Below are 25,617 nucleotides of genomic sequence, written 5' to 3' on the forward strand. Positions count from 1 at the left end.
AATCTGCCTCTCAGTAAACAGAGGGCACTGGGGTTCCTAGCTGTACCTCACACACCTTTGCAGGGAACGAACAGCATTTATTTTTCAGCATGGAGTGCCAGTGAACAACTTATATAAATACTCAGTCTACCCTAGAATGAGTTTGCTGACTCCTCGGAGGACCTGCAAGACAGTGGTTTATTTTTGATATATATGACACAGCTCATACTGAAAAATAATATTTAAACTTATTTTGACTGGTCACTCAAAAGTAAAAATACATACAAAAATAAATTAAATTGCATTTTATATAAGAAACACCTGTAATGACTGCATTACTTCTTTGTACACCAAGGACAGGCAGCACCATTTCCTAATCAAGCTCTTTCTGTGAAACATACAGCTATCAAAAGCATTTCATACCTGCCTGCCTGAAGACCAAAAGTATCCCTCTCTGATTTTAAGTCCAAATCTTCAGTGTCCTGTGCCTCTTTTCATAGCCAGAAATAGGTTTTCAAATAAAAGTTCATACATAGAACAGAGGCCATGTTATATCTGTTGCCTAGGACCTTGTTGCTGTGTTTCTGCCCCTACCTAGATAACTGTGAGCTCTTAGATCTCAACTCCTAACAAGCTGCAACAGTACTCAGTACTTTTTGCACAGCAAAGCAAAACAAAGCAACTTTCTCCATCACTGTTTCTCCTCTGTTCTTAACTTACAAACACACATGGTAGAAGTTGGCCAGAGCTTAAGAGAGCCAGTGACACTGTTTTTGACAATGAAGCATGTACAGAAATATTCATCATGGATGCATTTTAGTAGGAAAAACAAAAACAAACGAACAAAAAACCTCCTTAAACTATAAACCATAGAACAATACATTTTCAAGCAATTATTTCCCAGGATATTCTCCACAGCAAAATTAAGGGAACAACTACATTGATTTTCACAATCTTACAAGCAGAACTCTATTTGCAGTACCTGAGTCGGAGACTTGACTTGGCCAGCTCACTGTGCTCAATTTCAGCCTTTTTCATATTAAATATTTTTTTAATTGCATTTGCATCCTGTCAACGAAAAGAATTTGCTTGTTTATAATTGAAAACAATGTTATTTTCACGTAGAACCATTCAAAGATCAGGAACAAAAATAGGTTTTGATTAGGTTTTTTATGTTGCTAGTTTTTGTTTTAAACATTTATAGATGTTTAAACAATTTGGACTAAGTATTGAAGTACAGAACAAAGTCTCCCTGAAATAGGCGTACAGTAGCTATAAAAACAGAAAAGCTGAGTACCTTTGAATTCATTTTCTCTCACACGCTTAAAAAAAAAAACACAACAAAATCAAACCACCTATACTTTGCAAACTTACAGGAATACCACACACAGATGAGTTTCTGTGCCTTAATGATTTAGCCACAAACATTGCTGGGCTTTAGGACGTTCCTTCTCCCTCTCTCACCAACAGTTGATACTTGAAGTAACAGTTTAAAAAGCAAAGACTACAAGATTTGAGTGAGCTTACAAGCCTGGGTAACACTGCCAGGCACTGAAGCCACAATCCCAAAAGCAGTGCAACTGGAAAAGTCCAAGAACCACTGACACAGGAGGGTCGTACACATGCAAGATCTCCTACTACAAAGCTCACAGGAACTAAGCATACAAGGAGTTATTTGTCACTAAATTACCTTACTTTCAGAGTACATGAGAACAGTAATATAATAACTTGCACACAAAATGCTGGTGAATTTAAAACTAACTGAGATTGTAGAGGTAATTTGGTCATAAAAACACAGCCAAAACCTTTGAAAACCATGCAAAGAATGCATTGCTCCACTTTTCAAGCTTACGATGAAAAGTGCAATCAGTTCCCAAATCCTGTAATGGGATAATAGCTGAGCATTGCCACTAACATTTTAATCTGCAGTCTCACAATAAAATCTCACAAATGAAAGGGTCTCCCATGCTTCCAAAGAAGTTACATAATTCACATCTTGACATAAAATTGGAAAAACTCATACTTCAAGATACTACAACTATTCAAATCACATATTATATACATAATAATATACATACAAGGAAATTCCAACAATAGATTTATTCATTATGGAAATAGTTTTTATGGCCTTATGCTAAGGATTTGTTCACAGATCAACAAGCACAGAAAACAGTAAAGAAACACCAAACTTTGATCTAAACATGAGTGACAGAAACTAACCTTGAATACTTGTGATCCAGGCTCATTGTAGGTTTTGGCATTCTTTGCAAGAAGATCTATATCCTTGGCCATTGCATGAATGCTTTTATAAGTTCCATTCTGCAGAAGAGAAAAACAGTACTGCTTTGTGGCAACATTCAGACAGCATGGGAAGTCAAAAGCAAAGGGATAAAGTCAAAAGCATAAGGGATAAAGAGAACACTTAGAGACTAGAGAGAACATATTTAGAAAAAGAGTACTTAGGAAAAAAAAAAAAAGAGCACTAAGGTCTTCTTGATCTTTAGAATGCTAAGATTGGAAAAAAGCTTAATACATCAGACTATCTTAATGTTGAAGGGTTCTGACAAGATGTGATTTCAGCTTTATTCTCTAATTCAGTTAGACTTTGTGCTGTCCTTCACTATTACACAAAATGCTAGAATTACTGAACAGTGTTTCAAATTGCTGGAAAAGCAAGATGAAAAATGCACCAGTACAAAACATCTATTTACAGCAGTAGAATAGAGATAGGTGATGACAATGCACAACCAAGCTTCAATACATCAATGTTTGATGTTCGCAGGACTTGCCAAGGAATTACTTCAAACCATTAAACATCAGGGAACCCAAGATACTCAGGTTCAATGTCAGCATGCTCTGGTTTATGATGCTAGATCTTCAACACGGTTACTACTGCAGTGTTAAACCAGGACAGAACACTAAATAACTACAGCATTCCGAGTTTTCAGTAGTGGGTAAAAATACTCTGCTTTTCTTATTAACTTCAGCAATTTTAGAATGTTTATTTTTAATCAAGTCTAAACTGCAATGTATTAATAAGTTTGTATTGTACCTGAATCCTTTGGGCAATAGTTTTAAGATCTATGGGCTCCTTTATTATTGCATAATAATCTGGATATTGCTGGAAAACAAAAACAATTTATATGTTATCATAAGCAGTCACAAAGCTCTTCTAAACCATTCTATGAGTTATTAGTAAAGATTAATTGCAGATGAGGAATAGCATAAGCTTCATAATTATAGCATCAGGCATCAGTTTGGAGAGACAGATTATAAGGCAGATACATGCAATTATGTCTCATTCATAAACTGGCATAAAGAAACAGTTCTGACTGAAAACAAAATACATGGTGATGGTTTTCAAAGTATTCATTTTGCTGGTTAAACCTGTTACACCACAACCTGAAACAGAACAGTGAAGTTAGCCAGATTAAAAAAAAAAGATTAAAAAGTCTCAACCAAAAAAAAACCCAACCAAGTAAGCTAAAGTTGCAGAACAGAGCAAGCCCCAGTCTGCAATGATGGGCTTGGGAATGAGCAGGTAGGGGCAAAGCAGCTCTAAAAACAGCTGGAGTTTGCCACAGATGAGACAGTAACAAAAAACCACATCCTCAGTCTGTGCATTACAGCACACAGGGTCAGTGATACAAATTTACACGTTTCAAATTCAGGATGATTATTATTAAAATACCCACCACTTTAGAAGGAAGTTTCTGAAACAGTTCACTTATCAGGCGTCCTGATGGATTTGTGGCAACAGCTACAGCTTCGAGAAGCTGTTCAAGAATCTCCTTCAGGTAACCTGGAGATGACTAACATGAGAAATTACACCAATGAAATGAGGTTTCAATAACAGCCAAAGTACAGTGCTTCAAATTGCACTGAAATATACACATTTATTTTTCAAAGACAGGAAAAAAAAATCAACTATGCACACAGCCTTGAAAAACAACATTCTTTATGTATTCAGGTAAAGCATGAGAAAATAATTTCACATTTACACTAAAGACTCACAGGTACACATTATATCCTGTTAGAAGAAACTTGATTGCCAACATTAATGCAATCGCGCATCCCAACATCTTAAAAAAAAAAAAAGACAAACCCAAACTTCCTACTGTCATATCTGCGTTAAAAACTGCTCCAGGAACAGTTGCAGTAACTGTATAGGATGCAGACAGGAAAACAATGTCATCAGACATTGTCATCAAAGCTTGCTTGCATCAAGTGCTGGCATGCTATTGAAAACACAGCTGAACCAGAACTGCATTTTGTCCTTATGAGAAAAAGTCAGAACTTTTTTCCCTAGAGAGAAGAGGAACATGCACACAGTGCTGTTAAATAATTAACTGTCAACTAATAAACTTGCATTAAAAAAAAAAAAACCTACAAGAAAACACCTCTTTAGAGGCATAATTGAACCATGAAAAGACTTGATGCCTTTCCACACGTGGAGGCCAAGCTGCAGCTCAGAGTCAGCTGCCACACAGAGCAATGGCTTCCTCCAGCTGCAGCTGCCATGCCTGCACTTACTAGTTCTTGACTGTCATGTCCTTCCTCATCTTCATCCTCCTCCTCAGCGTCTCCTTTTTGAACAAACTCATTTTTTGTGCGCAAATACAACTCCCATAACTTGCAAGCAGCTTTATATTCAGGAGAATCAGGCTGAAAAAAACAACCACACAAATCAAACAGCATAAACACCCTCAAAATTCACAATTTTCTCATCCAGAAGGAACTTATAAATTATTCATTGAAATGCATTAAACTTATTGAGTAACACAAAACGTCAGAAATTCCTGTTTAAGAGGTTCTTCAGAGGTGTTAAGAACGGTAATCAGAACTAGAAAATATCACGTCTGTCACTGAAGAGCATTCAAGCCTTCTTGAAAACTTGGCAATAAAACTGCTTTGGGTAGAGGCACAGACGAGCATGAGATGAATCTCAGGAGATCTCTAGGTTCTGTTGCAGCACATCAATGCCAATATTTAAAACATACTAAATGTCAGTACTCCAGAAATGTAATTTAAGCCAACACTCCTCCTTTGTGCAACGCTTGAAAATTCAATTCTACCAAAGAAGAATGCCAATGAACACACACACATCTCTGTAAGCACTGCAATGATTTGCACTGTTCAGTAATAACTGTGAAATTCCAAAAAACTTGACAGCATGGATTAGTCAGCAAAAATATTTTAAATACAGAGTGGCAGTCAACCATATGCCTATTACTACCTAAAGAAAATTGCCAGAAAAAAGGACTGCTTTCCCACTCTTTTGTGCTTTTCCTCCCCTTTTTTCTTCCGTCAGCACTATTTCAGGAGTTCCTGCAGAAACGTTGTCTTATTTCTGTTGATTACACTCTTCCTTACTCTCTCAGCTTCTGACAGCTTGAAATAGAGATAAGAAACCAACACAATAACTGTTCTTACACTTACCTAACTAGACATCATATTCTCAAGACATCAGACCAGGTGCTAGTTATGAGATAGACTTAAAGGATACTCTGCTCTGCTAGTCTGCTCCCTCTTCGTTACTGCAAGATGCTTAAAAGTATTACTTGAACAGAAATACTAAACAAGCAAAGGCTTCTGTTTTAGTCTGACACTCCCAATACAGCACCTGAGGCCATAAAATACTCACCAATGAATCAGCCTTCCCTGTATTAAACTAATTTAAACTATGTGAATAAAGGTAAAAGATGAAAAAAGATGAGGTTACGTTTGTGTGTCATACCTTCATCTCATGACTCCGTATTTCTCTGGTAATTACACAATTCCTGCAATCTAGTAAGATGGCTATCTACTTCCAATACTATATGCAAGATCCTTACAATATGGACACAGTTCTGAGCTGAATATTTTGTAGGCAAAGACATCTGACATTTGGGAAAATGCTAGTAATTGTTTCATGCCATCAATTCCTTATTCCTCACATAAAAAAGAAAACAAAAACAAAAAAAAAAAACAACCACATTAAGGGGAAAGTGTCTTCTAAAGCACACAATGGATATGCAAATCTTTGTGCTTTTTCTACTGTAACCACAAAGTAGAAATACGTTAATCCTTAAACCTGACGGTTTTTCAAAAAGCTACAAACACACATAAACAAACATTTATACTTATATAACATATTATATATATTTACATAAAACATTTATATTTATATATAAACAAACTATTTATCCAGGTGTCACCTGACTACAGTGCCTGGGTGAATTACAAAACAATTATTTGGACAACTTCCAAAGCCAAGGATATACTAAAGATAATATTAGCATTAAAGCTTTAGGTTGGCTATCTCAGTCACGATATACAATGTCACTATTTCATGTACGTAAAATGCTTCCGTTAAATGAGGTCATTCCAGTTTTTCCCCCCCTTTCTTAAGGCAACTGCAATAGAATCCATTAATACCTAAATTAAAACACATATTGGGTTTGGAGGAATGGACATGGGGTTGCAGCCCTGGTGAAACACATCACACACACTCACAATCTACCATCAGTAACCAGAGTAATCAATGTGCCTTTTTTCACTTTAGTAAGTGGAGAATGGAAGAGAAAAATCCAGCAATCATAGTGCATGCTCGCCATTATTCACAAACTCCTCCTTTAGGGAGAAAAAAATACAGTCCTTTTTCAAAAGGTCACACAGGATATCTCATAAAATGGGAAGGTTTTAATAGATCGGCCTTTTTCTCTGTTTGTTTGTTTGTTTGTTTTTGTTGAGTTTTTTTGCTTTCTCTCTCTTTTGGAATAGAAAAAAGAAAATGACCCTCTCCAGGTTCTTTTATAGTATCCCCACAGAAAAGCGACTATAGCAAGACATGTCACAAAGATATGGTCAACATTATGGAAAAATACACAAACACCTGCAGTAAGTCCATGCTGCTCTCTTACTAGTATTAAAGGCAAAGTGAGAAAGCTTTCCGCCAAACCAAGCAAGAATCTCAGTATATCTCTATCACTTTCATCATCGATAAATTCAAGCCTTTGCACCTATTTTCCTCACCTTGTAGTAAGCCTTTGCATTGTTAAAGAGAAGCTGAAAATCAGCAGTCAGCACATTCACATCATCGTATTCCTCCATCTTTAGCTTTTGTTGGATTTTCATTAAATCAATTGGCTGTGAAACTACTTCATAATAGTCCGGTTGATTTCTGTGGTAATAACAAAACGATGCATTATATTCCAAGCAAAAAGTTTAGACACTGAAACAACTAAACGCAACAAACACAGTTCCAGCTAAAAGATCTGGACAGCGTTCTGTTAGTAAACCCATTTTAATACCTGTTCCATTATCATTCTCTGTTTTCTGAGTTTAAGGTATGTTCAGTCTCTATCATCTATATTTTCAAGAGTCATTTCAAGAGTCTATCAATTTTCCCAACACACACCCTTAGTATTACATTCCATCACTGGTGAGGAACATCTTCTAGTCAGATGTTTCCGACAGCTGTCACAAGAAATATTTCAAATGCATCCAATGTTGCTTTTCTTTTTTTTTTTTCTTTACTGAAAACAAGTACCAACATCAGCAGGTCCCACTGAATAACTGCAACAAATACATCACTATACATTGTTGTGACACTGTGATGAATATAGCTGATTTTTTTTCCCCTCATATTTCAACTCTTATTAATGGTGAAGCATCCCTAAAAATCCAAGGCTTGACAGGAACCATGGCCTTACCTTCGTTTCGGTGCCCTAATGAAAAGCTCACAAAGGAGCCTGCCCTGTTCATCTTTGTAATCTCTGATGGTGTTGTAAAGTTCGTGACATACAGCAATCTAAAATTAAAGAACAATACAATAAGAAATAAGTAGATTTTAAGGAGATAACAAATCAAGATCTGCTTACAACGAGAAGGGAAAGGCAAGCTGCTCGTGTATGGTGTGCTCCAAAGCAGAAGAGTGAAGAACTTGTGCATGTCCTGCATTAGTACAATCTCTAGTACGTCAGGTACGGCAGAACGTGAGGGTTGGCTGTTTGTTTTTGTTTTGTATTGTCTGATTTAATACAGTGAACTTTGTTTCAATACTAATTCTAAGTAGAATACTCCAAAAGCAGACTAATTTAGTACAACTCTTTGAGTTACAGACATAAAAACTACAACAGAGGTCCTTTTGCTCCACAGTTATTTAAAATTGGACCACTAACTCAAAGGCATAACAACAACACTGTATGCTTCAGCACATATTGAAGTGCTGTTCTCCACTTATCTCTCCCAGCATTTGCTATTCAGATGCCACTCTCAACTTCTGCACTTTATTATTTCAGCTCCCTCTCCAGTCTCCTTCTGTCTGCTAAAACCACCATCAAAAAAAAAAAAAAAAAAAAAAAAAAAAAACCCAGCAAAAAGGAAAAGGGAAAAGGGAAAAACAAAAACGAGAACAAACCAAAGGTGAATGAGATCCTAAACACAGCTTAGTCAAGGCAGCATCAGCTTCAGGACGTGATGAACTCAGTGTATACATGCTAAATATGACTGTCAAATGTGCAGCAAGCCAGAACATATGTTGTAAGAAACACATACCATCTCACAATCCAGCATTTCTTAGACAAGAATACAGTCAACCCACGACAAAAAAAAGGTGTATGCATAACAAGAAGGTACTAACAGGATCCACAGTTGGGAGATTGGAAAGCCTCCTTCTCTTCCTGCTTGGGCCTGGGATATTTGTGGAGTGGTGGCCATCATCAAAGTCCCCTCCGCTGACGCTGCTGGACGGCGAGGTTGCTCTTCGCCTCTTAGAACCCATGGAATCCAACTTCTTCTATAATGAAGAGAAATGTTCTTAAACTCTTGGCATTGCAACCAAACCCTCTGATAAGAGCGAGCTATTAAGCAAGCTATGTTTTGCAATGGATCACACATGTTTTTTATAACCACAGTTCAGTTAAGCCAAATGTGAACACCAGACATGAGCTGAGAGTAAAGGGAAGGCAAAACAGCCCTGCAGTTTTACACTGTCACTACCAACACCAATGTCAGAAACCAAGGGCTTACGGGCACAAAGATGTATTTAGCAGCTTTTACCAGCACATGTTCTGAAACCATTTACATTTTGGTTCCTTGAGCCATGCATGATTACTATGTGAGAACTGCTGCTTTATAGGAAAGAGCCATATGGAGAAAAGCACTTCATTCTCTCTCGAGTTAGAAAACCAACACAAAATAAAAAGGACACCACGAAGAAGACAAATGACCAACCAAAACATGAACTGCTACTGAATACCTTGTCTTAGATTCAAGCCAGAAAAGGGTCACGTCGTGTGACCACAATTCCCACTCTGTGTGTAAGACGAATGGCTCAGTCATCAAGAAGCAGAAAAATCCACCTCCTGTTTCAGTCACAGTTTCTAATTTATCAACGTAACAGTGACAAATGAATAGCCACTGTCCAACGACTATGGTGATTTACGGACCAAGTTGCTGGCTCTTTAGTGACAGCATCATAACCACATCTCCATTTGTAGCTAACTCAAAGGACATAAAAGATTCATCTATCCCAGCCTATACCGAATCAAGGGATCTCCTAGGAAGTTACAAGGCATGGCAGTACAACATAACTGCACAAGAGCATTTACGTTAGCAACAGAATTAATCTTGAGCACACAAATTAGATGAATAAGGACGAGGTAGGAATAATTAACGGTTAGGGAAAGCCTTAATGTGGAAGAATGGAGAGCATGGTGTATTCAATCAATAATTTACCAGATTTACCAGAGTACAACCAGCACCTCGAAAAGCCAGTCTCCTCATAGTGTCTGGTGGGCAAGCACAGATACTAGGAGAAGGGGACACCCAGAGCAGCAGGTCAGCAGTGCTGTTAGTACAGCCAGAGCTGAAAGACAAGAACAAGGAAAGACAGAGGAGAGAGCTGACAGCGGATAGGTTATTCAACTCAAATAAACAGAGGAATTCAAGCTGGCAGACAGAAAGCAAGAAACGGGAGGCAACTTTTGCTTTTTAACCTTAGCAGAAAGACAACAAAGCAGTTCTGTATGCAGAACACAATGCATTTCTGTCGTGGTTACAGAAAAAACAGCACCACGTTTCTCTGATGTTTCACAATAAGCAGTGCCGGTTTCCCAGCCACCTGTACAGCAATGAACCACCATGCAGAGCAGCGACCGCATATCTGACCTGAGAGTCTGAGCTACAGAGCAGACAATGTGGATGTGGAGCAGCACAACAACAGTGCAGCAATTGGTATGGCCAGAACACGCGTTAGCCTCCAATGGGCACGAACTCCGTCTGTGTGCCGAGCAAACTGTTATCGCCGCCAGGAAGGAGCGCTGAGCGCCCAGCCACATAGCTTCGTTATAGACGGATCTGCTTCAATTTACAAGCAGTCTCCAGGTCCGATTTCCCCGCTTCGCGTACAACGTACGGGATCGTTCACTGGCAAAGCGACGGCTTTTACTGAGGCAACTTCTGGTCGGAACCGAACCCCGAGAGAAGCGGGTTCCTCCTGCAGCGCTCGGGCACTGCTCCGCACGCCGCGGCTGCGGGCCGCTCAGCGGGGAGAAGCGCTGCAGCGCGGGGCGACGCGCCCCGAAGGCCTCTCCCTCCCGGACGGCACCGAATCCCGCGAGCGCGGCCGGGCCCCGGCGCGGCGGGCCTCGCTCCGCGGAGCGGAGAGCGGCGGGGAAGGCCCCCAGGAGGGGTGGGGGCGGGGAAGAGCGGCCCCGCGGCCCGCCCCGCGCCGCCGCCTCCACACAAAGGGAGCCCGCGGCCTCCCGGCCCCGCGCCGCCGCCCGGCCCGCCGCGCCGCTCACCCTGCCGCCGCCGCCGCCCTGCGCCGCTCCTCGCCGCCCGCCGCGGCCTTCCGCCCCGCGCCGCCGCTCCGCGCCGCCGCCAAGCCCGCCCGGCCACCAAGCGCGCCCGGCCCGCGCGACACCTCCGCGAGGAAGCGCCGCCTCGCTTTACGGCAGCGCCCGCCGGCGGGAGGAAGGGGCGGGCGGGCGGCTCCGCGTGCGCGACGGCGGCGGCGGCGCCATGAAGCGGCCGAGTAAGGAGCCCGGGGAGCGGCGCGGGCGGTTCCGGGGGGGCGGCTGAGTGGGGCTGACGGGTACTGAATTGTTTTGCAGAGCTGAGGAAGGCGAGCAAGCGGCTGACGTGCCACAAGCGGTACAAGATCCAGAAGAAGGTGAGGCCGGGCCGTGGGGCGGAGCGGGGCACGCGGCCGCGCGGCGCTGCTCGGGCTCTGCCGACGCTCCCGTGTGCGCCCACAGATCCGGGAGCACCACCGCAAGGTCCGGAAGGAGGCCAAGAAGCGCGGCCGCAAGAAGCCCCGCAAGGACCCCGGCGTGCCTGGAGCGGCGCCGTTCAAGGAAGCACTGCTGAGGGAGGCCGAGCTGAGGAAGCAGCGGGTAACGGCGGCGGGACAGCGTGTGTGTGTGTGTGTGTGTCTGTGTGTGTCTGTGTGTGCGCGCGTGTGTCCAACTGAGCTGCACTGCCATCTCTTTGCACAAATCAGTAAACGGGGGCAGAAGGGGGGCATCCCGTACTGCCCTCACACGTGTTTTACCTGAGTTGGCCCTTGCTTGTTTGTGATCAGCTCGAAGAACTGAAGCGGAAGCAGAAGCTCGATAGGCAGAAAGAACTCGAGAAGAGGAGGAAGCTCGATGCCAAGAGGAGCGCGGCTGCGATCCAGGAGCAGACTGAGGGGAAGGTCGGTGTCTGCTGTGATGGTTGTGACTTGAAGCTTGGGGAAGCAAAGATGTCGTCCTAAAATGACACTTCTACAGGTCTCATGTTGTGTCTCCTGTCTCCAGGCTGTGTGCACACACAAATATAATACAATAATTCTCAGTTAAATCATTTCTTTTCTGCTTTATTTGCATGCAGGAATCCTCTGGCAAATCTGAAGCAAAGAAGACCAAGAAAGCGCTGGATAAAAATGCAAAGAAATCATTTCACAGTGAGCTTGAGAAAGTAAGAAGCTTCAACTATTTGTATGTAATTTTGATAAGAGGCAATGAGACAACTTAAAATCATAGAATGGCTTGGGTTGGAAGGGAACCCAAGGATCATCAAGTTCCAACCCCCTGCTTCAGGCAGGGCCACCAACCTCCATATCTAGTATGAGACCAGGCTGCCCACGGCCCCATCCAACCTGGCCTTGAACACCTCCAGGGATGGGGCAACCACAGCTTCTTTAGGCAGCTGTTCCAGCACCTCACCACTCCCTCTAAAGAACTGCACCCTGCCATCCGCTCTAAACCTTCCCTCCTTGAGCTTAAAACCATTCCCCCTTGTCCTGTCACTGTCTACCCAAGTAAAAAGTTGATTTTCTTCCTTTTTATAATCCCCTGTGTTGTTTTCCTTCCTGCATTACTGTGCAGCAATTAGGGAGTGTAAAGGTTGGTCGTGATAAACTTCAGCACTGAAGTAAGTGATATTACTGCTGAAACCACGAGGGTTTCAGTCTTGCCTGGTGTTGACTACTGAGATATTGAGTGTTTTGAAGCATTACATTTCTAGAACCAGTGTCAGTACATAGCAACCAGTCAGAGAGCTCTTTGAGTTGTGAGGTATTCCTGTCCAAGGATTTCTTGACTTCAGAAAGCTGAAGCAATTTTCATCTTTTTCTCCCGATTTGCCTTTCAGAAGAAGAGAGCTCAAACAAACAGCCTTAAGAAACCTCACCTACCAAACATTCTGTGAAATTCAGTAGTCACTGTTGTAGGCTCCTGCTTAGCTATTACAGAGTTACCATCTGTCAAATTTTGCCATCTCTTATTTGAGAGTTCTCTTTTATTTTTTTTTTCTTTATTTTCCCTTATGCAGGTGATTGAGGCCTCAGATGTGGTTCTGGAGGTTTTAGACGCAAGAGATCCGATGGGCTGTCGGTGTCCCCAGCTGGAGCAAGCTATTACTTGCTCTGGAGGAGAAAAAAAGCTATTGTTGGTTCTGAACAAAATTGGTAAGAAACAGATTTTCTTGAAGTTTTACTTTAGTCACTGGGTCGTTCTGTTTTAAGTGAGCTGTGAAGAAATATATAAAGAAATCTGAGATTCTGTTGAAGTCATAAGATCCAACTCTGAGCTCGCTGCCTTAGGGAAGTAGCCCCACTCCCTCCGCCATTTAGTCTATTTTGCTAAGAAAGCACTAAGACAGGTAGTTGCACATTAGCCCCTTTCTTTTGTGATAACTTCTGAAGCCATTGGCCAGTGTCAGCCAAACTTGGCAGGAAGAGATCTAGCAATGTTTCTTTGAACAAAGACCAAGTAGGCAGAGGTCATGATGCTGATACCACTGAGATGAGTTAAGCATCAGCAAATCAGCACAAGAGTTGTCTTTGAAGTTTAACTCCCATTGCTGTATGAGGGAGACCACATAAAAGGGGATGAGACCAGCTGGGAGAACTGGTTATTAGTGGGTTAGCAGTGCAAACAGAAGGAAATACGGAATGACAGAGCAATAGGAACTTTGTATTAGCATAGCCTGTGCAGGGATGATGGGGTAGCCTGCATAACATCACCCTTCGTACCACACAGAGTCTCCTTGTGATACTCCAACACTGAAAACACAGGGTAACTGTGGTATGTTCTGTTTGGGGCAGAAAATAAACATTAAAAGCTGCAGCTGTGGATGGCTTTGGGGAACTCAACAAATAGTTTACTGGAAGTGTATATAACAATAAATGCAAAAGTTTTCAGCCAAGCATTAATTTTCATAGAGAAGTGTTCAAAGTGGACAGAATACATCCTGGTTTCTGATTCTGCATTAGATAGACAGCAGCACGCAACATTCACAGCAGTGAGAAGGCTGTGCTCTTTTTCCAGATTTAGTGCCAAAGGAGAACTTAGAGAAGTGGTTGAATTATTTGAAGAAGGAATTTCCAACAGTTGCCTTTAAATCAGCAACGCTGCTGAAGGACAGGAATATGGTAAGAGCTCTGTGTGCTGACTCAGATGACTGAATCATACATGCTTGCAGTTGCACGTGTTGAAACACATTGAAAAGTGGGAACTCTTGTTCTTCAAAATTCTTTTTTCCTGTATTTGATTATACTGCTGTGACTGATGAATATTCTTTCACACGTTGAGGTTTGTAGTACAGTTGTAGAATACATGCTGTTAAGGTACGTATTGTTTTGTGCATGGGATGCTGATCTAGAGAGTGAAAGTAAGTTGTTTTGCTGTAGACAGGACTGTACGGGGAGGAAGATGAGGAGTTTTCCATCTATGCAATGTGGTTGCACATCTGAGTTGCTTTGTAGGTAAACAGCAGGTTATGCTACATTCATCTTGGCTGTCACTGTTACTAAAGGCTGCGGCTGCTGTTATTTCATGATGGATTATCAGGGAGTTGAGTTCCATGGGTTCTAGTCTCAGCTCTGTGAAGATGCTGGCTTGGGACAATGCGTATTGATACATCATGCTTCACCTGTCCTAACCCTGGTAACAGCATAGTCAGATAGATCCTCGTGTGAAATGGCACAGAAACCCAAACACAGAGAGCAGTTTTAAAATCATCAAAAAAAAAAAAGTTTGAACAGTTCATTGAGTGAATGTGCAGATTAAAGGACTCGACTCCATGAGTGTACATGGTTACTTCATGCTCACTCAGCCAATCTGCAGCACAGACTGAACTGAAAGCCCTGTAGGTTTGTTCACACTTCTTCTAGTGTTTGCTACCTTTTTATTTTTACTTTTAACCATCACTTAACTGCTAGAATCATTTTAGCCAAATTCTTATTGTGCTAATTCCATCTGTTTAAGAAGAAGGACCCAGTAACATCAGCTAATGTAACACTTCCAACTCTTGTGCTTCATTAGGTGAATAAATGTAAGGATATGCGTGTTTGTTTTGTTGGCTTTTTTTTCCCCTTTGAATCCTGTAGCAGACTTTCTCGAGAAGAAGGGCACGTATTGATTTATCAAGACACACTGAAAGTTTTGGAAGTGAATGCCTTGTGAAACTTCTTCAGGAGTATGGCAGGACTCAGGACAGAGCCATTCAGGTTGGGTTAGTAGGTAAGAGTTTAGAGAGATGGTAGAAGTTTCCTTTTCCTCCCATTAAAACTCGGTATCCTGCATTAAACAACCAACACATGACTTGCTTCTGGGCCTTCTAGGCAGTGTTCTCACTTACAGCTGGGACTCATAGCACCTCAGCTGATAGTGATCTGTCTTGTACTTTAATGCAGAGTGTATGTGACCCATGGAATGCACATTTTATGAGGTCTTAGCTGATAAAGCAGCTTTAGGTTACGTACTACATAGCCTACACTGCCTCTTCCTCCCATCTGGTGAGGTTTGTGGTGTGACATTCAGTGATGTCTTTCACATCCTTTCCATTGTGAATGTGAGAAATGAGGATACAGACTTTGTCTGAGTTTTATATGAAGACTTCAGATCCAACTCTGATCTCACATGGAAGATGTATGTTACCAAAAACATGTGATCAGTTGTTAAACAAGCTGAGCTTTCTTACTTATGAGGATTTTTTTTTTTTTCTTCCAGGTTTTCCTAACGTGGGGAAGAGCAGCATAATCAATAGTATTAAGAAAGATCGTGTTTGTGATGTTGGGCCAGCCAGGGGTGTCACCAAGTAAGCCGAGTGTTAAGAGATGTTTATTTTCCTGTCTGTTCTGATTACCTGAGTTGGTTGTGTACAATTTCTGTGCATCAGGAGCAGTCAGAGCATGCCTAAGTTCAGTTTTAAATGCACATTTCAGTTTGCGTCAGTCAGAACATTCTTTCATCCTGGCCAGTTGCCATATGAGAATACAATGTGTAAATTTGCTCTTACTGTGCGTTTGGATTTCTGTCCAGCCCAAAGCACATGATGAGGAAGCACTGAAACTGACTCTGTATGAAGTGCATTCAATCCAATGCTGAGCTTTGTGGCTTGCTTCTCTCACTGTTATCAGTCCTTTGCTGTTTGATTTGTCTTCAACTGTGGCCTGTTTCTCTCTCTGGCCAGGTCCATGCAAGCTGTGCGTATTGATAAACAGATGAAGATTTTAGACAGTCCAAGCATAGTTGCAGATCCTACCAACAGTGCTGTGACTCTGGCACTGAGAAGTATCATACACACTGGGGAATCGTGCTCAGTGAACATGGTTAAAGCAGTGGATGCTGTTCTGAGTCACTGCAATAAGCAGCAGGTAAGTTCCATCATCATTCTTTCACAGCATTCAACTCCTCTCTAGCTTTCTTAGGCCAATCACTGAAGTTCATTTCACTTCGGATAGTTCTTCTGCACTGCTTTCTCTTTAACCAAACGTTGGCTAGCATATCCAGTGCTGAGTGTGATCTTTCGCCCCTGTATGTGGAAGATGGTTGCAACACACCAGGGTCCTGTCAGCCACTTTGTTTTCCCAATGAATTCACTGATTTAAAGAAAATCCATCAACAAACCACCTGCTTGTAAATATATATATATATATCATATAATGTAATAGAGTGAAAAATGAAGATACTTTCATTGCTTCTTACTACAGTGAAGACTTCAGATCCAACTCTGATTTCACTCTATGTTTCAAGTATATTCACATAAGTCTGATCCCCTTCCAGTTCTGTGATAAATGCTTCTTCTCACTGTTTTCTTTTGCACTAGGTAATGATGTTCTACAGTATCCCAGATTTCAAGAACACTGAAGAGCTTTTAAGCTTACTTGCTCAGAAAAGGGGTATGCTGAAAAAAGGAGGTGTTCCTGACATAGAGAACATAGCTAAATCACTACTTTGTGATTGGACAGGGTATGCATGTTACTAATTTTGTGTTATGCTGCTTACCTTTTTAATTTTGATATTGTTAAATGTGCTGTGACCACACAGCAGAAGCACTGAGTCCTGAGAACTGCTTCCTTAAAGGAGGGAGGTGCTTTGGTTTTTATTTTGAGTAGTCAGGCTGGATTGGCCAATAGAGGACACCACCCAAGGCTAGTTTTCTAAAATATTAACATATGGAGAGAGTAAAAGCAAATTACATGGAATTCTGTGGCCAGAATTCTGTGATCCCTGCTGTAAGTTTGTTAGGGGAATTTGCCCTGATCTCAGATACTGTTTCTGTAGTGCTCTTTTCCATCAAGAAGGAATCTTGCAACATTTTTTTGTTTGTTTGTTTTGAATCTGTAGTGATTCCTGTGTTCTGCTGAGTGTGGAAGGGATTAATTCAGAATGAGTGATGAATGGGGTGTGAACATTTCACTTGCTGAAGTGGTTCAGGTGCTTCAGAGCAGGCTGTCTTTAATTCTGTTACTGACAGCTTCTGAGTCTGATTTAAACAGTCGTTTAACTGTTGCTAAGCAAATAATATTGAATGAGTGAGTGGTTCAGTTGAGGAGTTTGGAAGGTATGGGCTCTAGGTTTTATTCTTAAGTATGGTGATTTAAGTATGTTATCCCTTGGTTTTTGCAGAGCTAAAATAAGCTACCATTCAGAACCACCAGCATCTCAGATCCTGCCACCATACCTGACAGAAGACAAAATAGCTGAAATGCAGGCGGGCTTTAATTTAAAGAAGCTGGAAGAAGAAAACAGCAGCACAGTTCAAGGTACTGCACTGCTACCACTGAAGGCCATTTTAGCAGCTGTAATGGGAGACCATGAGTGGAAGTTGTCCTGGGGTTTATGTGACTGCTTTGTCGTTATGCAGCAGGCATAAATCTTTAGAGAATGAAATGCATTCCAGTGGAACAAAACAGTGGACTTGGGTGCCACCTTAACGCAGATTACCCCCACTAGATTACCCCAGCAATTCTCAGTTTCTGCTTATCTGATTTTAACCTTTCTAAATAGCCAGTGCTTATGGGCCCTTTCATGTTCTTACCCTCCCCCATTTCCTAGTTAGACCAACAAAATGTATTTCTGTTCAGTACATCTTATACTCCGGACCCAGTTCTTCACCACGGCAATCTTTTTGTTCTCATTTTTTCTCCCTGCTTATGTGGGAAGGCGATCCTTTTAATGGATAGACATTGTATCTCGTGCTAACAGTGATGTAACAGACAGCTTTGTATGTATTTCTCAGCTTTAAAGTACCCCAGTCCAGCAAGCAGCATTGTTTTCCAATCGGCTGGCATGACTAATGGGAAAATAGTGAAAAATAAAGTGGTAGAAGAAGAATCAGAGTGGGAAGACTTGGAAACAAGCCATGAGGAAGAGGATTTCATGGAAACTGATGATGATCAAGATAGTATAGAAAAAGAAGAAGGGAATAATGTCAAAGAGGTAAACCTGGGTTTCATTTGTTTTCTACCTGCTTGGCCCTGACGCTAAGTAGCCAGTTACTGTTCTGCTATAAATGGTGTGCAGGCACTGCAGAGCCACCTGGAGTAACCCCAACGCCTTTCCCCTAGAAATAAAGGCTGAGCATTTTGCTCACTTAAGAAATCAGCTAATTAAGAAATCAGTGTTAATGAGTCAGTCAAGTGTGTTCCTGACCAGCAGCTGCACACAGGGACAACCACACTATCCTCAGCCTCTGTATTTATATGGGAAGTTTCATTAGTGATGTCTGAACAAACTCATATGTCTGACCTCTCCAACCCATCGTAGGATGGCAGGACACAGATGACCAGGAATGCTGAGCTTGGAATGGGACAAACAGGACACGCACATTCAGAAAATGAGATAGCAGGTCTGTGCTAAAACCCATAGCGTGAAGTACAACGCATGGTACTCCAGTACTTGCATTGATTTCACTAACACATCATTTCCTTTTCTCAGAAAGTGGACTTGCCAACTCACTGTCATTCAGCTTAGACAAGACAGCAGGTGAAAATGATGCCTATGATTTTAATACAGACTACGTGTAATGAGATGCGTGAAGAGAAGGCTTGGAGACTCTTCCTGGCTTTCAGAACAGACAGATTTCTTTTACAAAAGGTGGAGGAATGCCATATACCATAGCTGCTGCCAAGACTCCAGTAATGTATATAATACTGCCTCTCAATGGTTGCAGATTTTGTACAGTTGTAGGATGCTAAAATCCTATACATTAATTCCTGTTGAAAAAAATAAAAGAAATATTTAAAAAAAAATATTATACTGCATTACTCTGTTCTTTGTGCCTTACAAAAACATTTCAAAATCACAAACTGGTGTTTTCTTTGAAAAATAGTAAATGTTTAATTGCTAGAATTAAATTTTATTCTCCCTTCATAAAAGGTGTAAAAAATAACCCTGTTTTTCCTACAGGGTTGCAGAGGCTGTACCTCTACAACAGAGCCTTATGGCAGTAAGTGTTCATGGTTTTGCAAAGCTGTAGGACTTATGGAGGTAAAGGTTGGTTAAATAACTGCTTAGTTCAGCTGGCTGTAACAGTTTATGGAGGCATGGCTTTGTATGTTCAGTAGCTTTGCTGGGGGAGGCTAAGGGGGAGTGTGATAACTGTAACTTGACTCCATTGGGATGGAAACTCTTGAACAAAAGATGGAAATACAGTAATAACTAACTGGTAACTAAAGCAAAACTTGTTCCTCTGTGCAATAAAGATGTGTTCCTGCAGAACAGAGCTACCCTTTAACTTCACAGATCAGTAACAAACCAAGGACCAGCACCTAGGGCAGAGTCAGAACAGTATGCAGTGAGATCAAAAGTTGGAAATCTTTTTCACTTATAAGGCATGAAAACATATCTGTACACACAACTGAGCCCTTGAGCTCCCTGGTGATGTTTCTCAACCCACAAAACACTGACCCAGTCACTACATAACTGTCTTGACATCTTGCTCACAAGTATTATTACTGAATAAAAACAAGAACTTGAGTTCAGTTTGTATTAAGTGGAACAGTAGGCACAGTAGCTGCTGGGATGCGTTAGCTAATAACAACCAGCACAACAACACCAAACACTATGGCAATTTAAAAAAAAAAAAAGCTGATGGACAGCAAAGCTACAGAAGGTGTCAGCAGGCTCTTGCTGAGGAATTCAAAGCATGAGACCATGAAGGGCACAATGGGAGAAACTCCTGGCAGAGAGAACAGTGAGGAACTTGTGAACAACACTGATCTGTTTCATAGAGCCCGATCCCAAAAATAAATACTTAGCACATTCTTAGATTATTTTCCCCAAAATGAGATCAATTGGCTTTGACTTCAGTTAGTATTTAACACTATTTAATCAAGTAAGAATGAAGCACGCGCTTCACATATCAGAACAAGTCACAAACCATACTGCCATTAGCAGAGGTTAATGTCAAAAACGTAACATTAGTTTTTATTTTTAACACATTTTCTCCACCAGTTACAGAAAATGTTTGTGTGCAGTAACAGTTCAAACCACTGTGCTTAGTCAAATAACACTTGAACAACCCTTCAAAAATCAAGATTCAATTTTGCAGAATTGCACAAGAAATGCTGACACAAATGGTTGGGAGCAGTTTTCATGCAAGAAAAGACTGCTGATGAAACTATTTCACAGGGTAAGAAAACAACAACAGCAGCAGCTCCAAGCAGCTCTTAATTACAGTACATTCCTGTGCGACAGCTGCACAGTGCAAGCTCCAGCTGAGGTTCTGTCTTGTTTCTGGAACTGCTCATAACTGACAAAACAATTTCCCCATGAAGATTCGTAGTAAAGAGCAGAAGGATGTACAACAGACAGAAATGCCCTCACAGAAGCGCTGGTGTGCAGAAGGGCCCATTCACTCCCTGCTGGAGCACCACCATCAGTCACACAAGCAAAGTGAGTCTCCTTTGGAACTGTGCAGCTTGGAACTGCACCACTGCACCTGAGTAAGTGCATCTCCCGGTGCTCCAGGAGGCAAGGGCTGCTCTGTAGTACAAACCGAGTAAAAAAAACATTGCTTGGCTCCACAAATGTCCTGAGAAAATGCCGACAGTTATTAAAACATACTCTACTTTGCTTCGTAGGCTTCAGGATGTCTTCGGATCAGGCTGAACTTGCCTGTAGGATCAGGGACATACCACTTCTCCCACACCTCAGCATATGAAGCCGTTCTTCCCCATGGTTTGAAATGTCCGTTCCAATGGAGCAGCTTGGCAGCTTTCACAAACTGAGGAGAATATCTTTTTCCAGCGTTAGACCCTTTTATTGAGAAAGAAGCATTAGTGTCTGAAAGAAAGGCAGCAGAAAAATGAGCATGCAAGTTTTCAACCTGAAAACAAGTATTATTAATTGGGAAATCTTGTCATTTATGACAGGGAGGCAGAAATCAGGAAATCGGAAAGCAATTTGGATGCAACTGAAGGAGACTTTGATCTGCCTTGGCACATATTTAAATGAACTGCTTTAACTTCCACATTCTTTAAAACCCTTCTAACACCCAGGTGTATTCAGCAGCCCATGTTACTCATTTGAAACAGAGAGACCTCTCTCAGCTTTATGGTTTTACCAATAACAGAACAGAGATGAATGCCTGTTCCTCTTAACAGCCTTGGAGGAGGCCCTTCAGATACAATATATATGTGGAAATACTGCTTCCAATAAAAAGGAAAAAAGAATTTGAGAACCAAATGAGGAACAACCTGCCTGGCAGCTCAAAGAGGAACATGAAGGATTAAGCCCACAAAATGCAAGAGCAACATAAGCACAAGCACATGGAAAGAAAAGATCCATTTACTGTATCATCAACTAAGGGTGCAGCTACAGACCTGGAGAAACACATGGGTGTGCCAAGCATCACAGCTATTTTATACATACCAAGATGTCGTACGTTCCACAGGGGATCAATACTGGAATGTTGCTTGTAAAATACAATGAGCAGTGGAGGTGTAGTGATGCTGCCAGACAGAGTTCTGCTGTAAAGTTCCTCTCTGGAAGAGAAGAGGGAAAGAAGTTGAGAAAGGATCTTTGCCTGGCTCTCCATCAGCTGACTTTCACTTGCAGCCTAATGACAGGAATCCACAGATAAATACACAGCCCACCATTTATTTAACAGTTAAATGCCACCACCATAACCTGGTCCCTGACCTGCACTCAGCCCCATCTCAGGGGTACTTACGCTACATTAAGTGTCATCCACTTCTCTAACTGCTTAGTGATGTTCTGTAATTTCCATTCTGTCAGATTAGCAACAAAAACTCCTGGATTGAAAGAGCAGGTGTTGGCTTTCATTGCAAGCTTTCGTATGGTTTCTTTCTTGTAATCCAGAAACCCAATGTAATTGTACTGGAAAAGAAGGAGTGTAGAAATTAGCTGAGCCACATGGTTTGGGTAGGTACAGTCCCACCTTCAGGTTCACAGCGTTTGGAAGTAAGCCTTCAAGAACAACAAAGGCAAGTGCCCTCCTCCAAAGCCTGGAGTCTGCAGCATTGTTACAACTGAATCAGAATAAAACCAACCTGATTCCCTGCTCCACGGACAGCAACCTTATTAGTGGTAGAGTCACAATCATCTGAAAATGCAGCTGCATGTCCAGGTTTCAATGGAGTATTGTAAAGTTCAAGGATATCATCTGAAAAATGGAAATCCACACAGGAAAATGAGAAGCAATCCTGGTTAAGTCTGAGTTAGTTTTTGTTCAGCCCATCACCACAGCAGATAAAAACATGAAGTTTAATCCAATCATATTTACAAAGTTTTTACATCTTTCCTTGAAGCAAAAGTGCATGGCTGCTGTCAGAGGTGGCATACTGAACCCAGCATATACCAGTGGCAAAAAGTGTAGTAAGAAACCGTCCCATACCTTGCACTATTATGTCATCATCCACATAGATAGCCTTCTCTGCATGAGGTACCAAATTGGGCAAATAGAATCTTGCAAAGGTTAACTGTGGATGCATGAAAAACAAAGAATGACATGGAAAATGGTTCAAATAAATGTGAAATTAATGCTTCAGGCACTTATCTATGGCAGTGCTGTGAACGACAACTTCTATTGAGGAACCAAAGCAGATGGCAATATCTTAGAAATTATTTTAAATGGGTTGGTTCCATCAATTCCTGGTTTCCTGTGAGCATCAATAAACTCACTTTTAAAATGGTCTCTATTTGAATTTCTTATCTCTTCATATGCATATGCATATCTATAGCACCTCAGAGGCAATGGCACATTTAGCACGCAACTGGCTGCGTTCTGCTGGAGACACTGGTAACAAAGATACTAGCATTGGACATGCAGATATTCAAAACCAGCCTGTACTATCTGAAAAAAATATATATATTCTTACTGGAATTTAGAAACTTAATTATAAAATACTTATTTTGGTTTTGAAAGCTAGCTGAGTTCTAAAGCCATTGGAGGCTAAAATCAAAGCATGCTGTCACTAGCTAGTAACTGCAAAAGGTAATCAGCATCCCCCTTACTGGCTTTATGCTGTCTGCCTTTTGGGGATCCACTTGCACCTTCCCCTCTAACACACGAGGGTCAAAATTCAAAATGTGGTATCTCAGGTTTTTCAGAGCAGTGTTTCTTAGCCACAGCCTGCAAACGGGAAAAGTACAAACTTTATTAAATGAGAAAAAATGAAACAATAAACAACAATCCAATAAAAAGACCTTGTTCTGGCCGCTCGGTTCTCTACCCAACAAACATAGCAGTAGAGAGCAATCTGCATCAGATTTCAAGGGTGTCCCATGTGTGCGCAGGGGCATGCCCACCATCAGCATACTACATGGCTGTGACACAAGAGGCATGAGACTGCTGCTTATTCTGTTACGAATACATCATCTGTTACTACAGGTGCTTCAAAAAACCACCAGTATGAACAGAGCTGTGCAGAAACGAAAAAACGAAATAGAAGAAAAAAAAAAAGAGAGAGAGAAACTTGATTGCATGCATTTAAATTGGTCAGGTGAGATGCAGGAAGCAACTCTAACAACCCCTCCACTGACACACTCCAGCCTCTATCGCTGGATGTCTCTTTTCCATCACTGAAACACTACCAGAAGCAACGACAGGTACTCCCCATTGCAGCCTTGCCAAAAAGATGCAGTGAGCAGCAGCAGACAGGACAGCAAGCAATGTAGGAGAGCAGTATCAGGCAAATTCAGCTCTTTTCAAAGATACTTCAGTTTTACATGATCGTGGGAAGCTAACAGAAAAAAACATTACCTCAGGTGGTCCACAGTGTCATTCAAAGTAACAATATAGAAAACCACATTGGATCTGGTGTTGCGGTAAATGCTGTTCATGGCTGCAATTGCACCTCCAAGCCTCTCATCTGAAGCTGCAATGACCACGGAAATCTCCCTATCGTTCCTTTCATCCGTCAGCCTCTGGGGAGCAGCAGGTATGAAGTCTATAGGCTGAAGTCCCAACGGATTGGAATCTGTGGAGAACAAATGGCAGCACGTGCTTGCTTTCCATAAGTGCAACACAGGAATTATTACCATGCTAAAACCCCCGGTGGCTACAATTGTTTCTATCACAGAAGTGCCTCGATATCTGAGATGAGAAACGTGGACTACAGCAGCCCAGCACCAAACACGTACACCACAGACCCCGCTGTTGAGAATCCAAGCTGTTAATGTACTTGGAAACGTCCCACCTGCAAATAAAGCATGTGCAATTGCCTTAAGTACTCACACACAGCACAATAAGGTAGCTGGAGCCGCCACGTAGCACAACAGGCTACGCTCACCCTGGGTCCCATTTGCCACACCTACGGCCGCCCTCATTCCTCCCTCCTGTCATTCCAACCACTTCCCAGTCACACCGACCTTCCCCCTTCTACTTTTGTTTCTTCTCAGGTAAAAGCTAATGAAAAAAAAAAAAACAAAACCCAAGTTCTAAATTACCACCATTGCTGCAAGATTCTTCCGCCCAATTATCACAGCATTACACACAGCCCAGGTTTACTCCAGGCACATTCCAGGCACTACAGATCCCACTACCTCAGCTGAAGCAGCAGGAGTTTATACTCACAGCGCAGATAGGGAAACAGGAGATCAGAAGCTGAAACGTAGGGCTACATCAACTGCAGGAGGCTTTTGTAACGCTGCCCATATACCTCCAGGTCACCCCAGGAACGTGAAAATAGGGCTGGGAAGCGGGGAATCGGGAGTTCACGGGGACATGGAGAGTCTGTGGGAGCAGTGGGCTGGGAAAGGGCAGAGGGCAGCAGCAGAGGGCAAAACCCCTTCAGGAGAGCACAGGTGCGGTTTCTGCCCCCCTCCCCCATCATGAGGCACACACGGCACACACACACCTGTCAGCTCGCGCTTCAGGAGGTCGCTGAGGCCCAGGAAGTTGTGGTGCAGAACGAGCAGGAAGATAACGACGGCCGCCACGAGGATGGAGATGTTCACTGAGGATTCAAAACACAAAGACGGTCGGAACGGGTGGAGAAAGGCTCGTGGACTCGGCAAAGCACGAAGCGGTCCCGAAGCAGCAGCCGGGCGCGCACACGCTCACCTTTCCTCAGGGTCATCGTGCTCCGCGGCTCCGCGTTCCGCCACAAACGGCCGCACCGCCCCGAGCGGCTCTGCGAAACCGCCGCGGAGTGAGGCGGCGCTGAGCCGAGGGACCGCGGACGCCCAACGCCGCTCCGCTCCGCGGCTGCTCGGCCCGCTCCTCCGCCAACTGCCACCTCGGCAGCGGGGTGCCCGCCGCACTGCCTGCCGGCCGAGGGCTGCCGAACCGCGCCGCGCCCGCCCCGGTGCTCCGGCGGCGACCGCGAGGACTCGGCCGGGAGGGACCGCAGCTTCGGGTCGGGAAAGGGCCGCCCGCGGGCCGGCTATCAGCCCCGCGTCCGGACAGGCGCCG

General features: G+C 42.5%; 3 protein-coding genes and 4 non-coding genes across 30 annotated transcripts in view; 5 read left to right on the top strand and 2 right to left on the bottom strand.

The window, feature by feature from the left end:
- Positions 1-10,886, bottom strand: part of PBRM1 (polybromo 1) — a 62,351-nt gene extending 51,465 nt beyond the window's left edge. For 12 of the 23 annotated variants that reach the window (XM_046899827.1, XM_040646123.2, XM_040646120.2 and 9 more), the window contains exons 1-10: positions 10,767-10,886; positions 9,709-9,829; positions 8,603-8,758; positions 7,674-7,771; positions 6,994-7,141; positions 4,513-4,644; positions 3,675-3,791; positions 3,032-3,100; positions 2,200-2,298; positions 962-1,047 (exon numbers count right to left, since the gene is read on the bottom strand). In XM_046899827.1, coding sequence (XP_046755783.1) covers positions 962-1,047; positions 2,200-2,298; positions 3,032-3,100; positions 3,675-3,791; positions 4,513-4,644; positions 6,994-7,141; positions 7,674-7,771; positions 8,603-8,758; positions 9,709-9,747 — 944 coding nt within the window. In that variant the 5' untranslated portion in view covers positions 9,748-9,829; positions 10,767-10,886. Of the gene's footprint in view, positions 1-961; positions 1,048-2,199; positions 2,299-3,031; positions 3,101-3,674; positions 3,792-4,512; positions 4,645-6,993; positions 7,142-7,673; positions 7,772-8,602; positions 8,759-9,708; positions 9,830-10,131 lie in introns of all 23 variants that reach the window. The other 11 variants (XM_040646126.2, XM_040646121.2, XM_040646116.2 and 8 more) reach the window with 6 other exon arrangements.
- A 74-nt stretch (positions 10,887-10,960) lies between these two features.
- On the top strand, positions 10,961-18,987 carry GNL3 (G protein nucleolar 3). Of its 2 annotated transcripts, none has more exons than XM_015292755.4 (15): positions 10,961-10,999; positions 11,079-11,137; positions 11,223-11,360; positions 11,549-11,662; positions 11,839-11,925; positions 12,781-12,916; positions 13,779-13,882; positions 14,840-14,972; positions 15,462-15,549; positions 15,925-16,108; positions 16,561-16,703; positions 17,364-17,500; positions 17,977-18,176; positions 18,504-18,585; positions 18,675-18,987. In XM_015292755.4, the coding sequence occupies exons 1-15, from the start codon at positions 10,987-10,989 to the stop codon at positions 18,761-18,763; spliced, it is 1,707 nt and encodes a 568-aa protein (XP_015148241.1). In that variant the 5' UTR covers positions 10,961-10,986; the 3' UTR covers positions 18,764-18,987. The 2 variants fall into 2 exon arrangements, with proteins under 2 accessions (XP_015148241.1, XP_015148242.1); XM_015292756.4 differs by having other exon boundaries at positions 14,843-14,972.
- On the top strand, positions 12,975-13,047 carry LOC112533388. Its single transcript, XR_003077522.1, has one exon. It is a non-coding gene; the product is annotated as a small nucleolar RNA SNORD19 (small nucleolar RNA).
- LOC112533387 lies at positions 15,306-15,378 on the top strand. Its single transcript, XR_003077521.1, has one exon. It is a non-coding gene; the product is annotated as a small nucleolar RNA SNORD19 (small nucleolar RNA).
- SNORD69 (small nucleolar RNA, C/D box 69) lies at positions 15,772-15,842 on the top strand. Its single transcript, NR_035047.1, has one exon. It is a non-coding gene; the product is annotated as a small nucleolar RNA, C/D box 69 (primary transcript).
- Positions 16,409-16,481, top strand: LOC112533389. Its single transcript, XR_003077523.1, has one exon. It is a non-coding gene; the product is annotated as a small nucleolar RNA SNORD19 (small nucleolar RNA).
- A 1,061-nt stretch (positions 18,988-20,048) lies between the features above and the next one.
- On the bottom strand, positions 20,049-25,450 carry GLT8D1 (glycosyltransferase 8 domain containing 1). Its single transcript, NM_001198607.2, has 9 exons — positions 25,267-25,450; positions 25,061-25,159; positions 23,965-24,181; positions 23,217-23,334; positions 22,597-22,681; positions 22,253-22,365; positions 21,913-22,079; positions 21,612-21,724; positions 20,049-20,996 (listed from the first exon to the last, which is right to left on the bottom strand). The coding sequence occupies exons 1-9, from the start codon at positions 25,280-25,282 to the stop codon at positions 20,806-20,808; spliced, it is 1,119 nt and encodes a 372-aa protein (NP_001185536.2). The 5' UTR covers positions 25,283-25,450; the 3' UTR covers positions 20,049-20,805.
- Positions 25,451-25,617: the final 167 nt, after the last annotated feature.

Source organism: Gallus gallus, chromosome 12 (genome assembly GCF_016699485.2).
Source record: "Gallus gallus isolate bGalGal1 chromosome 12, bGalGal1.mat.broiler.GRCg7b, whole genome shotgun sequence".
NCBI classification, from domain to species: Eukaryota; Metazoa; Chordata; class Aves; order Galliformes; family Phasianidae; genus Gallus; species Gallus gallus.

Coding starts and splice junctions, on each gene's coding strand:
- GNL3 (XM_015292755.4), top strand. Junction 12,917..13,778: donor GTTGGTTCTGAACAAAATTG/GTAAGAAACAGA, acceptor CTCTTTTTCCAG/ATTTAGTGCCAAAGGAGAAC. Junction 18,586..18,674: donor TTCAGAAAATGAGATAGCAG/GTCTGTGCTAAA, acceptor TCCTTTTCTCAG/AAAGTGGACTTGCCAACTCA.
- GLT8D1 (NM_001198607.2), bottom strand. Junction 23,335..23,964: donor GACACTGTGGACCACCTGAG/GTAATGTTTTTT, acceptor TCCCGTTTGCAG/GCTGTGGCTAAGAAACACTG. Junction 21,725..21,912: donor TGGATGACACTTAATGTAGC/GTAAGTACCCCT, acceptor CTTCTCTTCCAG/AGAGGAACTTTACAGCAGAA.